The sequence below is a fragment of the Diabrotica virgifera genome, chromosome 8, assembly GCF_917563875.1.
Source record: "Diabrotica virgifera virgifera chromosome 8, PGI_DIABVI_V3a".
NCBI classification, from domain to species: domain Eukaryota; kingdom Metazoa; phylum Arthropoda; class Insecta; order Coleoptera; family Chrysomelidae; genus Diabrotica; species Diabrotica virgifera.
Window position 1 is genome coordinate 16,469,878 of NC_065450.1, and position 12,780 is coordinate 16,482,657.

Genomic DNA, 12,780 nt, shown 5'->3' on the forward strand with positions numbered 1-12,780 from the left:
ATGTCCTGCATAACTTCATCGGTGTCGATCGGCTTGTTTTCTCTGATGTGGTGGCTTTTGCTTGTGCCCTGTAGAGTTTTATATCGAGGCCTTCAAACCCTAGAAGAGTCATCATCCATCATAGTTAGGACATATACAATACGTTGCATTATCAAAACCGATCATCAGGACACCCCCTCCAAAATTATCTAAAAACGGAGAAAAAATTTTTTAGGCAGGTGGAGAGAATTCGCCACCAACACGTGCCAGACTTAACAAGTTGTAGTAAGCAACTTGTTTAAGTTTAAGCACCTCTCCTCCTACCTTTCATTATTCTTCTATGCCACTTCTCCCCCACTCTTCCAAAAAATTATTTTTCATCTATATGTGTTCTGTATGCCTCTAGTATCTTTTCTATGCCAATTTCTCCCCACACTCTTCAAAAATTATCTGTCATTCACCCATATGTCCTGCATAACTCCAGCGGGGGCTTTTGCTTTTGCCCTGTAGAGTTTTATATCGAGGTCCTGCAACCCTAGAAGATGTGGCGAAACCACGTATGCCTGCGAGAAAGAAAAAATAGAGTGAGTTCTCATTACTGATTCATAGCTGTTATTTTTTTTATACTAATTCATATTTGTCTTTACAGTTCTCCCAAGTAGAGTTCTCCCAAGTATTTGACGGCCTATTGGCGAAGAAAGGAGTTCCTCCAAAGAAAAATGATGAGGAGAATAGTCTAAGTAATCTATTAAATGAGAGCCAGCCTGCCAATCCACCACATAGTGAAATTCAACTCTGGGCGTCATCGGAATCAACTGAGCCATCCACAAGCGGAAAGAATCCAAATAATGAAGTATCAATCGCAAACCAGTTTCAGCCCCAGCAGCCAACAAGACCGAAAAGCAGAGAACATCATCCTGGGAGTAATAAAAAACAGGACACCATTGCCAATTTGGTAGTAAAAATCAAAACAGACGAAGATCTAGATTTTGCCATTTCAAAAGCATTGGACAGAAGGAAGATTGCTCAACAAATTGTAGATGATTTAAGTAGTACAATAAAGGAATCGCAAACGTTGAACCAAAACTATAAGAAGAATCAACAGCAGACACTGGAAATCGATGCAGAGTTAAAAATTGCTGAGCAGAATGTGCAAGCTTTAAAAGCGCAGAGAAAAAAAGTTGGTAAATGCCAAAGCAAGTATGCTTCCGAAAATTAAGCGAATGAGGAAATTACTGCTACAGAACACCCACCCCTATAACTGAAAAAGCTTATTTTTTATACCTTAATGTTTGAATAAATTAATTTGTGTATGAGTTGTTATCTTAAAGAAATGTAATTGTTATCTTAAATAAAAACCGAGTTGATGTTAAGAGGGGTGGGGCATGTGCTGTAAAGAAGTAGATATAAAAGAATATAACTAATCCAAGTGTGTACAGTAAATGTAATAAAAAATGCATTGCGACCAGTGCAGAAAAAATTTCTCTAGTCTAAACCGGCATAAGAGGAAAGTGTGTGGGAAACAAAATATGTGCTCAATTCCAGGTAAAAACGTAGAATAATAGCTTCTGAACCACTAAGTAGAAATGTGAGTAAAATACATCATGCATTTAAAAGCAGAATTGTATCTTATCACGAGGAAAAACTTGACTACAATACTTTAATGGAAAACGTGCAGCCAGCAAATATACAACTTATTGAGCAAGAGATTGAAAAACATGCAACTGTTAAAATAAATATGGAAGTGTTTGCTGTATATGTGATACCCGATAAAGACATAAGTGATATTAAATCAATGAACACTGAAAATAGAATAATAACAATCTCCTCCGATTTAAACAATATTTTTAAAGATTTTACTGATGAGATCTTTAGCAAGGCCAGCGAATTCCAGAAAAAAGAAAGCAATTGAGCTATACAAGAAATGTTATTTTTAGATATTAATATTAATCGATGTGCTCTAATTAGTGGCAAGAAGCACTTGAAATTACCACTTTCTATTATCAGGAAACATGCTGTTCTTAATATTCAGAATAATGACGATGCATGTTTTTTGTGGTGTATTATGGCGGCCCTTTTTCCTAGAGAAGGGAATCCTGTAACTCCAGACTCATACCCTGATTATAAAGAAAACTTAAATGTGGACAACATCGAGGTACTCATGAAGTTAAAAGACATTTCAAAATTTGAAGTGATGAACAATATATCGGTAAACGTGTTTGGACTTTCTTTTTACTAGGTCTTAGATATGATGCACAGATCTAATTAAAATTAGATAAATTCAGTGATTCAATAAAACAGATAAATTAATAATTTTTTAAAGTATCTTGTGACCAACTTTTAAGTAATCCACGAAATGTATTTATCCAAATTTAGTACACAAAACATTACACAAACGCGAGTATATCCTCGCAAAAGGATATAAACTTTTTTGACAAAAATATACACCTATAAACAAAAAACTTCTACATCACTGCAAAAAACCGACAGCCATTTTAAATCCATCATTTACAGATTCAACAAGTTCAATACTATTGACTGTCCATAGTATTTGGTTATACATACACTGCCAAAATTGTATGTGAATATTGTAATAGGCCAGTATTTTCGACAAAAGTTTTGAATGTGCCATAATTTTTTAAAAATATGATTTTCGATAAAATTTGACGACATATTATTGTGGGTTAGTATAATGTTATTAAAACAGCCAAAGTCCAAAAAGTAATTTTTAAGTTGTTTTAACTTAAAAATCTTTAAATTCATGGATAATACAAGATCCAAAAAATGTGTAGATGTATAATATCAACTTCCTGGTAAAGGTGTACCAGAAAAACAAAGTTAAATTTTTTTTTAAATATGTATTTATGAAGAATAATAAAAACAAATTAGCAATTATATTTAAACATTATTTGCAGTACACAGAAGACAATGATTTATAAACACTACGGAATATAATTTCTTCTCGCATACTGCGCAATGATGTCCAGATATTTCATTATATGTCCCACTAAAATGGCGGCTAACATATGCAGATATTGGTATCCCTTATTTACTTTGGCATAAGGAGTCATCAAGCGAGCTCATTCAAACAGATTTAGCTATAATGATTCGTTATGCCAAAGTAAATAAGGGGTACCACTATATTCTCGGTGTAATTCATGCTTTTAGTAAATTTGTGTGGACGGAAGCGGTTAAAAGGAAAAATGTACCTAGGTTTATTATTACTAAATAATCAGCATCGAATCTGTATTAGCAATATACAATGTTCAGTATGTACCCATTCAAAATACTCATTTCATTTAAGCGAATCACTAACACACAAAGGCTTCAAAGGGACACGGTTTCGATATATCCACTACTTAACTCAACTTTTACATCTTTAAATCATCTACAAATTATCAAAAGGCTACCTCGTGACTCCTCCATTGCAGCCAATTCCAAGTTCTATTTCCATTCCTGTGAATTTTCTCCTCCTTAATGCTTCCTGAATATAGATTTGGGGACAAAGAACATCCTTAAGCCTTTTGTTACAGGAAAAGTGCCTGAAATTTTATTCTCTAAATCTCAACAAAATGAAAAGAGGCCAATAAGCTGGACATAATTAGTCTAGGACCCATTTAGCGTGAATATTAATTAGTTTAGTTAACCATGCTAAGTCGCTATATACACAGATCGAACGTATACTTCCATATTATTAAACAATAATGAGTTCTTGTGAGTTACGTCTTATATTTTGTCTAGTGTAGAATATATTTTTATGGGGCATTTAGCATAAAGCTTATGATGACCACCACTAGGCAGAGGTCTCCACATTACGTCTACTATACACGGGTCGAATGTATACTTTAATATTATTAAAGAATAACGAGTTCTTGTGAATTATCTGCTATATTTTCTCTTATGTAGAATATGATAATTGTATGGTTGAATGTCATAAAGACTTTAAGCTTATAAGACCTAAACGGGATAAAGTACAAGAGGAGCAATATATCACGTGCTTGGTAAATAGAATAAAATTACATAGAAAAATCAAAACATATTTTACTGATTGGTTAAATTGCGACATACTGATAGGATTTAAAAATAAAATACACTGACACATTCAATACTCAACATAAACATTAAAATCTTTCATAAACCATTATACAATTATACATTATGTCCACACCAGCAATCATCTTGTTTTAGCATAGAACTCTCAATACATTATCCCCCTAGGTGCAAAATATCAGTCAACTTGGAACACACGCACAGTTCTTTCGCTATGTGTAAACCATCCACTGTTTATAGGTATCTATCATTATATCACTGATACCTTCAATACTAATATCAACACCCACACCAACCTGTTACACAGGGTAACCTGGGTAACCTGGGTAACCAGGGTACCTGTTCACAGAAGCAGAACTTACAAAACTTTACCATATCATACATCAGAAAATCTGTGGATCCATATGAACTACTTCAGTCTTGGCATCTCATACCCCAGAAATTTGTGCAAGATTTTGAAATTCGAACACGACTTCCGTGTTTTGTTCATTTCAATCGTCCAGAATGGAGAACAGAGGAAGAAGGATTAGCTCCTGCTCAATCCAGTTGCTGTTTATGTAGATTTGCACTGGAAAATTTATATAACAATTATAGCGGTTAACTAAAGTACTATTTTTTATTAATAAAACAAAATGTCAAAAAATTCTTTATTGTATCATAAAAGTATCATACAAATAAAATACGTTAGATAACGCACATACACTATTATTATTTAAATGGTTAGGACATTTGGGTTCCCTTTTTACAAATTGAGTAGGGAGCCGCGGAAGATAAAAAAACAAGTGGTTCAACAACAATTTTTTTGTTCCCACAGAGCATGTATGACGTGTAGAGTAGTTAGGGCTGGATATGGTAGAGTTATATAGGGCATAAGACTAAGGTAGATAATAGTGAACTATGCTAGTTTCACCCCCAAAAGTTGCAAAGTTCGGCTATTTTTACGACATTTTCTAATTTTAATCGGAAATTCACAAGAATACATAAAACTTGATCGTTGTAAGGATGTGGGTATATTTATAAACTGAACATATTTCTTACAATTAACTATATATGGATGTAAGTTTAGATAGCAGCGTCTTTAATTGATATAAGATATTTTCGTTTGGACAAGGCACTCCAAATAGATTCCAACTAAATTGTCCACCCGCGACCACTTTTCGTGTAAATTCATTAAATTTATAGTAATTACTTTGACGGAAAAAGTAAATATGACCATCAGTCCATCGGAATGCGAGAGAAATATCTTCAGGTATACCAGGAAAGAGGTCTTTTATTTTTCCTTTACCACTCTCATTCAGAAAATCATTAGAAAATTCTATATATGACATATTATTATAAAAAGTATAGGATCGCCCAGCATTTGATTGAAAAATAGCATTGATGTGTGCTTTATTGGGTATATTAAGTGAAAACTTATCAATAAATTGAATACTAGGGAATGATGCTTAGAAATATTTGTTTGGAGACACAATTGTAACCAAATCACCGCTTGTTGTTTGAAAAATGTGTTGTAGAGTGTACTGACGTAATTGTGTAGGTATATAATCGATAAGGAGTTCTGGTTGAGATGGAATAATCATGTCATTCAAGTCTAGTTTCCATATAAATTTGTCATGAGCAATATATAATCGATAATTTGAGAACTCTGGAGCAGTGGCTAGAAACATAAAATCTGGAATAATATCACACAAATTTTTGAGGATCAGCTGCTTACGAGTTGTATGTCTTGTCGGTGTTGCATTCGTTGTAGTTATTGGTGTATAGTGTGGGTGGATTGACTGCCTAGAAGGTGCTAGTCTTGTGGTTGTAGTTGTAGAAAGCGTTGTATGGTGTGGGTGGATTGACTGCCTAGAAGGTGCTTGTCTTGTGGTTGTTGAGATATTTATTGGTATTTGCATGGTTGTGAACTGTGGGATTGGAGCGTATTTACTATTACCTCCATATAAATATTGCACAGCATTTATATCATCATCATGTAAAACACGAATCTTATCTGCATAGACGCTATACATGATAGCATTTGGAGTAGCACTATGAGCTATCCCGAGGGCATGTCCGATTTCATGAACTAATACCATAAGGAAACTAGTACGTCCTTCGGGTACAGAATCAGTCCCAAAATGCCAGGACTGATCTATATCTAAATGGATTTCTACACATGTTTCGCCGGAAGTAGGAAAGTAAGAATGCCCTAAAACACCTCCACCTACTGTACTTGGGCATTCATCACCACCCATACAATTTCTTCTAAAATAATGAGTTTTACTAACCATAGTTATGGTAATATCAGGAGGATCCACACCTGGAATTGTAACCATTGTAAATGTTAAGTTTGAAACATTTTGCCACATCTGAAAAGCAATTTCCGCATCTTTCTGAGCATCAACCGTTCTTTGAGGAAAATACCATTGCAGGTGATGTTTCTTCCATGGTGTACGTGCTATAAAATCGTTATCACTGTGTTGACAACGTGGGCGACGCATAAATTTGATAGTTTCATTATTAAGCAATCCATCCACCGGTAAATTATACCTTTCTTGGAAGTTAATCAAAAAAGTTGAGAGATCTGTTTTATTATCGATATTATGTTCATATCTATTTAGATAAACAATAGCATTTTTTCAGAGAAATCTGCGCAAAGCACATATGTGAGACTTAGGAAAAAAACTAATACACCTACCCCATTCAACATCTTGATGAAGAATACTTTTAAAATATTAAATAGCACGTATATAATAGCATATTGGTGATGGGAATATTGGGACCGCGCAAGTTCGGAAAAGCGACACCTGGTTTCTACGCTCTGCAACTTTATTCGCACTTTTAATTATCGTGGTCAAAAATATGGTCCTGGGTGCTGGATAATTGTCAAGGCCATAGTTCAAAAAATTAATAAGAAGAAAACATAAGATTCAGGTTATGTTATTAAAACGTAAACAATTGTATGTAGTAAATAAGATTATTTATTAAAATGCAGTACTGCAAGCAAAATACACTTAATTAAATTTACGTTTATATAATACTTGAATATCATATCAATATCGTGGAGCAATATATAATTTTTCTTCTTTAATGACGGAAGGTATGAAGTATATATCAATTTGACAAATTCAATTGACAATATGAGTTATTTAAGATAGTTGCAGTATTTCTTCTTCGCCTTCTATCATTGCCTTACTGCACAAATGGCATTACAAATGTTATATACTTTCTTCTATCGAAATGCTGCACCCACCAAATATTAACATAAGTTCTCAGAGATTACGGTATCATTGATAATCGTCACAGTCACACAAACTGTAGACAGGGTATTACTAAACCTAGGTACATTTTTCCTTTTAACCGCTTCCGTCCACACAAATTTACTAAAAGCATGAATTACACCGAGAATATAGTGGTACCCCTTATTTACTTTGGCATAACGAATCATTATAGCTAAATCTGCTTGAATGAGCTCGCTTGATGACTCCTTATGCCAAAGTAAATAAGGGATACCAATATCTGCATATGTTACCCGCCATTTTAGTGGGACATATAATGAAATATCTGGACATCATTGCGCAGTATGCGAGAAGAAATTATATTCCGTAGTGTTTATAAATCATGGTCTTCTGTGTACTGCAAATAATGTTTAAATATAATTGCTAATTTGTTTTTATTATTCTTCATAAATACATATTTAAAAAAAAATTAACTTTGTTTTTCTGGTACACCTTTACCAGGAAGTTGATATTATACATCTACACATTTTTTGGATCTTGTATTATCCATGAATTTAAAGATTATTAAGTTAAAACAACTTAAAAATTACTTTTTGGACTTTGGCTGTTTTAATAACATTATACAAACCCACAACAACATGTCGTCAATTTTTATCGAAAATCTTATATTTTTAAAAAATTATGGCACATTCAAAACTTTTGTCGAAAATACTGGCCTATTACAATATTCACATACAATTTTGGCAGTGTATGTATAATCAAATACTATGGACAGTCAATAGTATTGAACTTGTTGAATCTGTAAATGATGGATTTAAAATGGCTGTCGGTTTTTTGCAGTGATGTAGAAGTTTTTTGTTTATAGCTGTATATTTTTGTCAAAAAAGTTTATATCCTTTTGCGAGGATATACTCGCGTTTGTGTAATGTTTTGTATACTAAATTTGGATAAATACATTTCGTGGATTACTTAAAAGTTGGTCACAAGGTACTTTAAAAAATTATTAATTTATCTGTTTTATTGAATCACTGAATTTATCTAATTTTAATTAGATCTGTGCATCATATCTAAGACCTAGTAAAAAGAAAGTCCAAACACGTTTACCGATATATTGTTCATCACTTCAAATTTTGAAATGTCTTTTAACTTCATGAGTACCTCGATGTTGTCCACATTTAAGTTTTCTTTATAATCAGGGTATGAGTCTGGAGTTACAGGATTCCCTTCTCTAGGAAAAAGGGCCGCCATAATACACCACAAAAAATATGCATCGTCATTATTCTGAATATTAAGAACAGCATGTTTCCTGATAATAGAAAGTGGTAATTTCAAGTGCTTCTTGCCACTAATTAGAGCACATCGATTAATATTAATATCTAAAAATAACATTTCTTGTATAGCTCAATTGCTTTCTTTTTTCTGGAATTCGCTGGCCTTGCTAAAGATCTCATCAGTAAAATCTTTAAAAATATTGTTTAAATCGGAGGAGATTGTTATTATTCTATTTTCAGTGTTCATTGGTTTAATATCACTTATGTCTTTATCGGGTATCACATATACAGCAAACACTTCCATATTTATTTTAACAGTTGCATGTTTTTCAATCTCTTGCTCAATAAGTTGTATATTTGCTGGCTGCACGTTTTCCATAAAAGTATTGTAGTCAAGTTTTTCCTCGTGATAAGATACAATTCTGCTTTTAAATGCATGATGTATTTTACTCACATTTCTACTTAGTGGTTCAGAAGCTATTATTCTACGTTTTTACCTGGAATTGAGCACATATTTTGTTTCCCACACACTTTCCTCTTATGCCGGTTTAGACTAGAGAAATTTTTTCTGCACTGGTCGCAATGCATTTTTTATTACATTTACTGTACACACTTGGATTAGTTATATTCTTTTATATCTACTTCTTTACAGCACATGCCCCACCCCTCTTAACATCAACTCGGTTTTTATTTAAGATAACAATTACATTTCTTTAAGATAACAACTCATACACAAATTAATTTATTCAAACATTAAGGTATAAAAAATAAGCTTTTTCAGTTATAGGGGTGGGTGTCCTGTAGCAGTAATTTCCCCATTATCTTAATTTTCGGAAGCATACTTGCTTTGGCATTTACCAACTTTTTTTCTCTGCGCTTTTAAAGCTTGCACGTTCTGCTCAGCAATTTTTAACTCTGCATCGATTTCCAGTGTCTGCTGTTGATTCTTCTTATAGTTTTGGTTCAACGTTTGCGATTCCTTTATTGTACTACTTAAATCATCTACAATTTGTTGAGCAATCTTCCTTCTGTCCAATGCTTTTGAAATGGCAAAATCTAGATCTTCGTCTGTTTTGATTTTTACTACCAAATTGGAAATGGTGTCCTGTTTTTTATTACTCCCAGGATGATGTTCTCTGCTTTTCAGTCTTGTTGGCTGCTGGAGCTGAAACTGGTTTGCGATTGATACTTCATTATTTGGATTCTTTCCGCTTGTGGATGGCTCAGTTGATTCCGATGACGCCCAGAGTTGAATTTCACTATGTGGTGGATTGGCAGGCTGGCTCTCATTTAATAGATTACTTAGACTATTCTCCTCATCATTTTTCTTTGGAGGAACTCCTTTCTTCGCCAATAGGCCGTCAAAAACTTGGGAGAACTCTACTTGGGAGAACTGTAAAGACAAATATGAATTAGTATAAAAAAAAAATAACAGCTATGAATCAGTAATGAGAACTCACTCTATTTTTTCTTTCTCGCAGGCATACGTGGTTTCGCCACATCTTCTAGGGTTGCAGGACCTCGATATAAAACTCTACAGGGCAAAAGCAAAAGCCCCCGCTGGAGTTATGCAGGACATATGGGTGAATGACAGATAATTTTTGAAGAGTGTGGGGAGAAATTGGCATAGAAAAGATACTAGAGGCATACAGAACACATATAGATGAAAAATAATTTTTTGGGAGAGTGGGGGAGAAGTGGCATAGAAGAATAATGAAAGGCAGGAGGAGAGGTGCTTAAACTTAAACAAGTTGCTTACTACAACTTGTTAAGTCTGGCACGTGTTGGTGGCGAATTCTCTCCACCTGCCTAAAAAATTTTTTCTCCGTTTTTAGATAATTTTGGAGGGGGTGTCCTGATGATCGGTTTTGATAATGCAACGTATTGTATATGTCCTAACTATGATGGATGATGACTCTTCTAGGGTTTGAAGGCCTCGATATAAAACTCTACAGGGCACAAGCAAAAGCCACCACATCAGAGAAAACAAGCCGATCGACACCGATGAAGTTATGCAGGACATATGGGTGAATGACAGATAATTTTTGAAGAGTGTGGGGAGAAATTGGTATATAAAAGATACTAGAGACATACTAGAAATATACAGAACACATATCAATGAAAAATAATTTGTGGAAGAGTGGGGGAGAATAATGAAAGGCAGGAGGAGAGGTTCTTAAACTTAAACAAGTTGCTTACTGCAACTTGTTTAATTCTGGCATGTGTTGGTGGCGAATTCTCTCCACATGCCTAAATATTTTTTTCTCCGTTTTAGATAATTTTGGAGGGGGCGTCCTGATTATTGGCTTTGATAATGCGATGTATTTTATCTGTTCTAAATATGAGGGATGATGACATTCATCATCCCAATTTTCATCTTCAGCGTATAAAGAAGCAGGTGTGGAGATTGGTGCAGGAAAATGCGCAGTAGACTGTGTGGGGAACGAGGCAGACGGCCTACAAATTGGGACAGGAACAGGCGCAGTACACTGTGGGGGGAACGAGGTAGCAGGCCTACAAATTGGGGGATCTGACCTGAGCGGGGCAGAAGGCCTACCGATTGGTGGAGGCACTGACGACGAGGAGTGGGGGGAGATGCGAGACAACGCCAACGCTTAAACTGCTCGCTAAAAATTGTAGCGTTATATTTCCAGGCCCACAAACTTTGTGGGAAAATACAATGTTTCCTTTTGCAGTTGTTATCTAAAAGTTAAACACACAATATTTTACTGATAATATTTCAATACTTTCATGATAACAAATACGCATTGAGGGATAGAACCTGAAAGTATGGAAAATAATTGAATCGGTCTCTTGAAAAATCCCACATGTAAGCATGTTGTGAAAAACATCTCGGAATAGCCGGGTTCTCTTGATACAAATTTCTCAAGTCTCTAGCTTCGTTTAGAATGTTACATAGGTTCGGGTTTCTTTTGAAACATACGACTCTACGTCTAAGGTTAGCAAAAAAAACTGATTTTTGAACATATCGGGTTTCTCAAACGACCGATTCGCTTAGATGACATAAAAAACAGATGGGTGAACTAATAAAAACTAAACCATTGCCAAAAAAAATATGTGCAGACTAGTTTAGATCTCTATTTTTATAAGTGACGATAATAAGCCTGAATACCTAAAGTGATGGCACACTAAGAATTAAAAAGAAGAAAATTAACAAATGGGGCTAACCCACAAAAAAACAAAAAAGAGTACTAGAAGAACGGAGATCACACATTTTATAACCTCTCTACACATCGAACTGGAAAAAACTCTAGAATATATTTATCTTACAGAGGTAAATTTTTTCTGGTGGGAGGGAAGTATGCGTTGTTGGGTGTCTTTCGATGGAGTTTTTACAGTCGAGTCGACAACAGTTTTTATCTTCTTCCTACAACGTCGGGATATAACCGATATGAGAAAATTAACTTTTCGCACAGAAAAATTAACTTTTTTCCCTGGCTTCGTAGGTATATGGTGTAGGGTATCTATGGAAAAGTCTTGTAATTTCCTATCCAACGGTACTTTTTTCATCTTGATACGACGCTCCGTTCAAAAGTTATCCACTTTCAAAGGAGCGTAAAACTCTTTTAATTTTTGATATCCTAATACTAGAAATCCACTTTTTAACAAAATTTCCATTTTAATGAGATTTTTGGTTACGAGCGTGTGGATAACGGATAGTGGGCGGTTAGTCGAGTCAGTTAACCCTTTTTTACCAACTCGGTTGTCGTGATTAATTTATATAAGGGACTAAATCCAGATATTAGGATTTTAACTGATTTCACCTAAAAAGTAATGAAAGGTTTTACTATTTAAGACAATATATTGCCCCCCTGAGAGGCCGAATAGCTAATACAGAATTGAGCCATAAGTAGGGAGTAACCGACGCACTCAAAAAAATCTCGACCTTTAAATGGAAGTGGGCGAGAACGGAGACGCCTTTCGAAATAGAGGACGACCACCTGGCCTAATAAGAATACACCAAATTGGATGCAAGCGGCTCAGGATAGGAAATTGTGGGGTACGGGAGGGCTACGTTTAGCGTGGACACATATTTTCTGAGTGATGATTGATCTACTTGTATAAAATATGTTGACAGAGTCACTCTAATAAAAAATTAACAGTCACAGCCTAGAATAATTAAGTGCAATTGATTAGTACGGGAAAAATAGGCACTAAACGTGGACCAGGTAAAAGAAAACACTAGCGACTAAAAATCTGCGACAGTGGTTACATTGTTCGAAAATTTAATCGATAAT

The 12,780-nt window shown here is 34.6% G+C and overlaps 2 protein-coding genes across 2 annotated transcripts; one reads left to right on the top strand and one right to left on the bottom strand.

Annotated features, from left to right (window-relative positions):
• The first annotated feature begins 451 nt into the window (after positions 1 to 451).
• LOC126890424 (uncharacterized) lies at positions 452 to 1,579 on the top strand. Its single transcript, XM_050659340.1, has 2 exons — positions 452 to 563; positions 629 to 1,579. Exons 1-2 carry the CDS (start codon positions 522 to 524, stop codon positions 1,196 to 1,198), a joined length of 612 nt encoding a protein of 203 aa, XP_050515297.1. The 5' UTR covers positions 452 to 521; the 3' UTR covers positions 1,199 to 1,579.
• A 3,895-nt stretch (positions 1,580 to 5,474) lies between these two features.
• Positions 5,475 to 6,512, bottom strand: LOC126890095 (hatching enzyme-like). The gene has a single exon (XM_050658943.1). The coding sequence runs from the start codon at positions 6,510 to 6,512 to the stop codon at positions 5,475 to 5,477; it is 1,038 nt and encodes a 345-aa protein (XP_050514900.1).
• Between the last annotated feature and the right edge of the window lie 6,268 nt (positions 6,513 to 12,780).

Excerpts from the sequence above, each read along its gene's own strand:
- LOC126890095 (XM_050658943.1), bottom strand. The coding sequence starts at position 6,512 with ATGCGTCGCCCACGTTGTCAACACAGTGATAACGATTTTATAGCACGT.
- LOC126890424 (XM_050659340.1), top strand. The coding sequence starts at position 522 with ATGTGGCGAAACCACGTATGCCTGCGAGAAAGAAAAAATAGA. Across the intron at positions 564-628 it reads TGCGAGAAAGAAAAAATAGA|TTCTCCCAAGTAGAGTTCTC; the intron begins GTGAGTTCTCAT and ends TTGTCTTTACAG.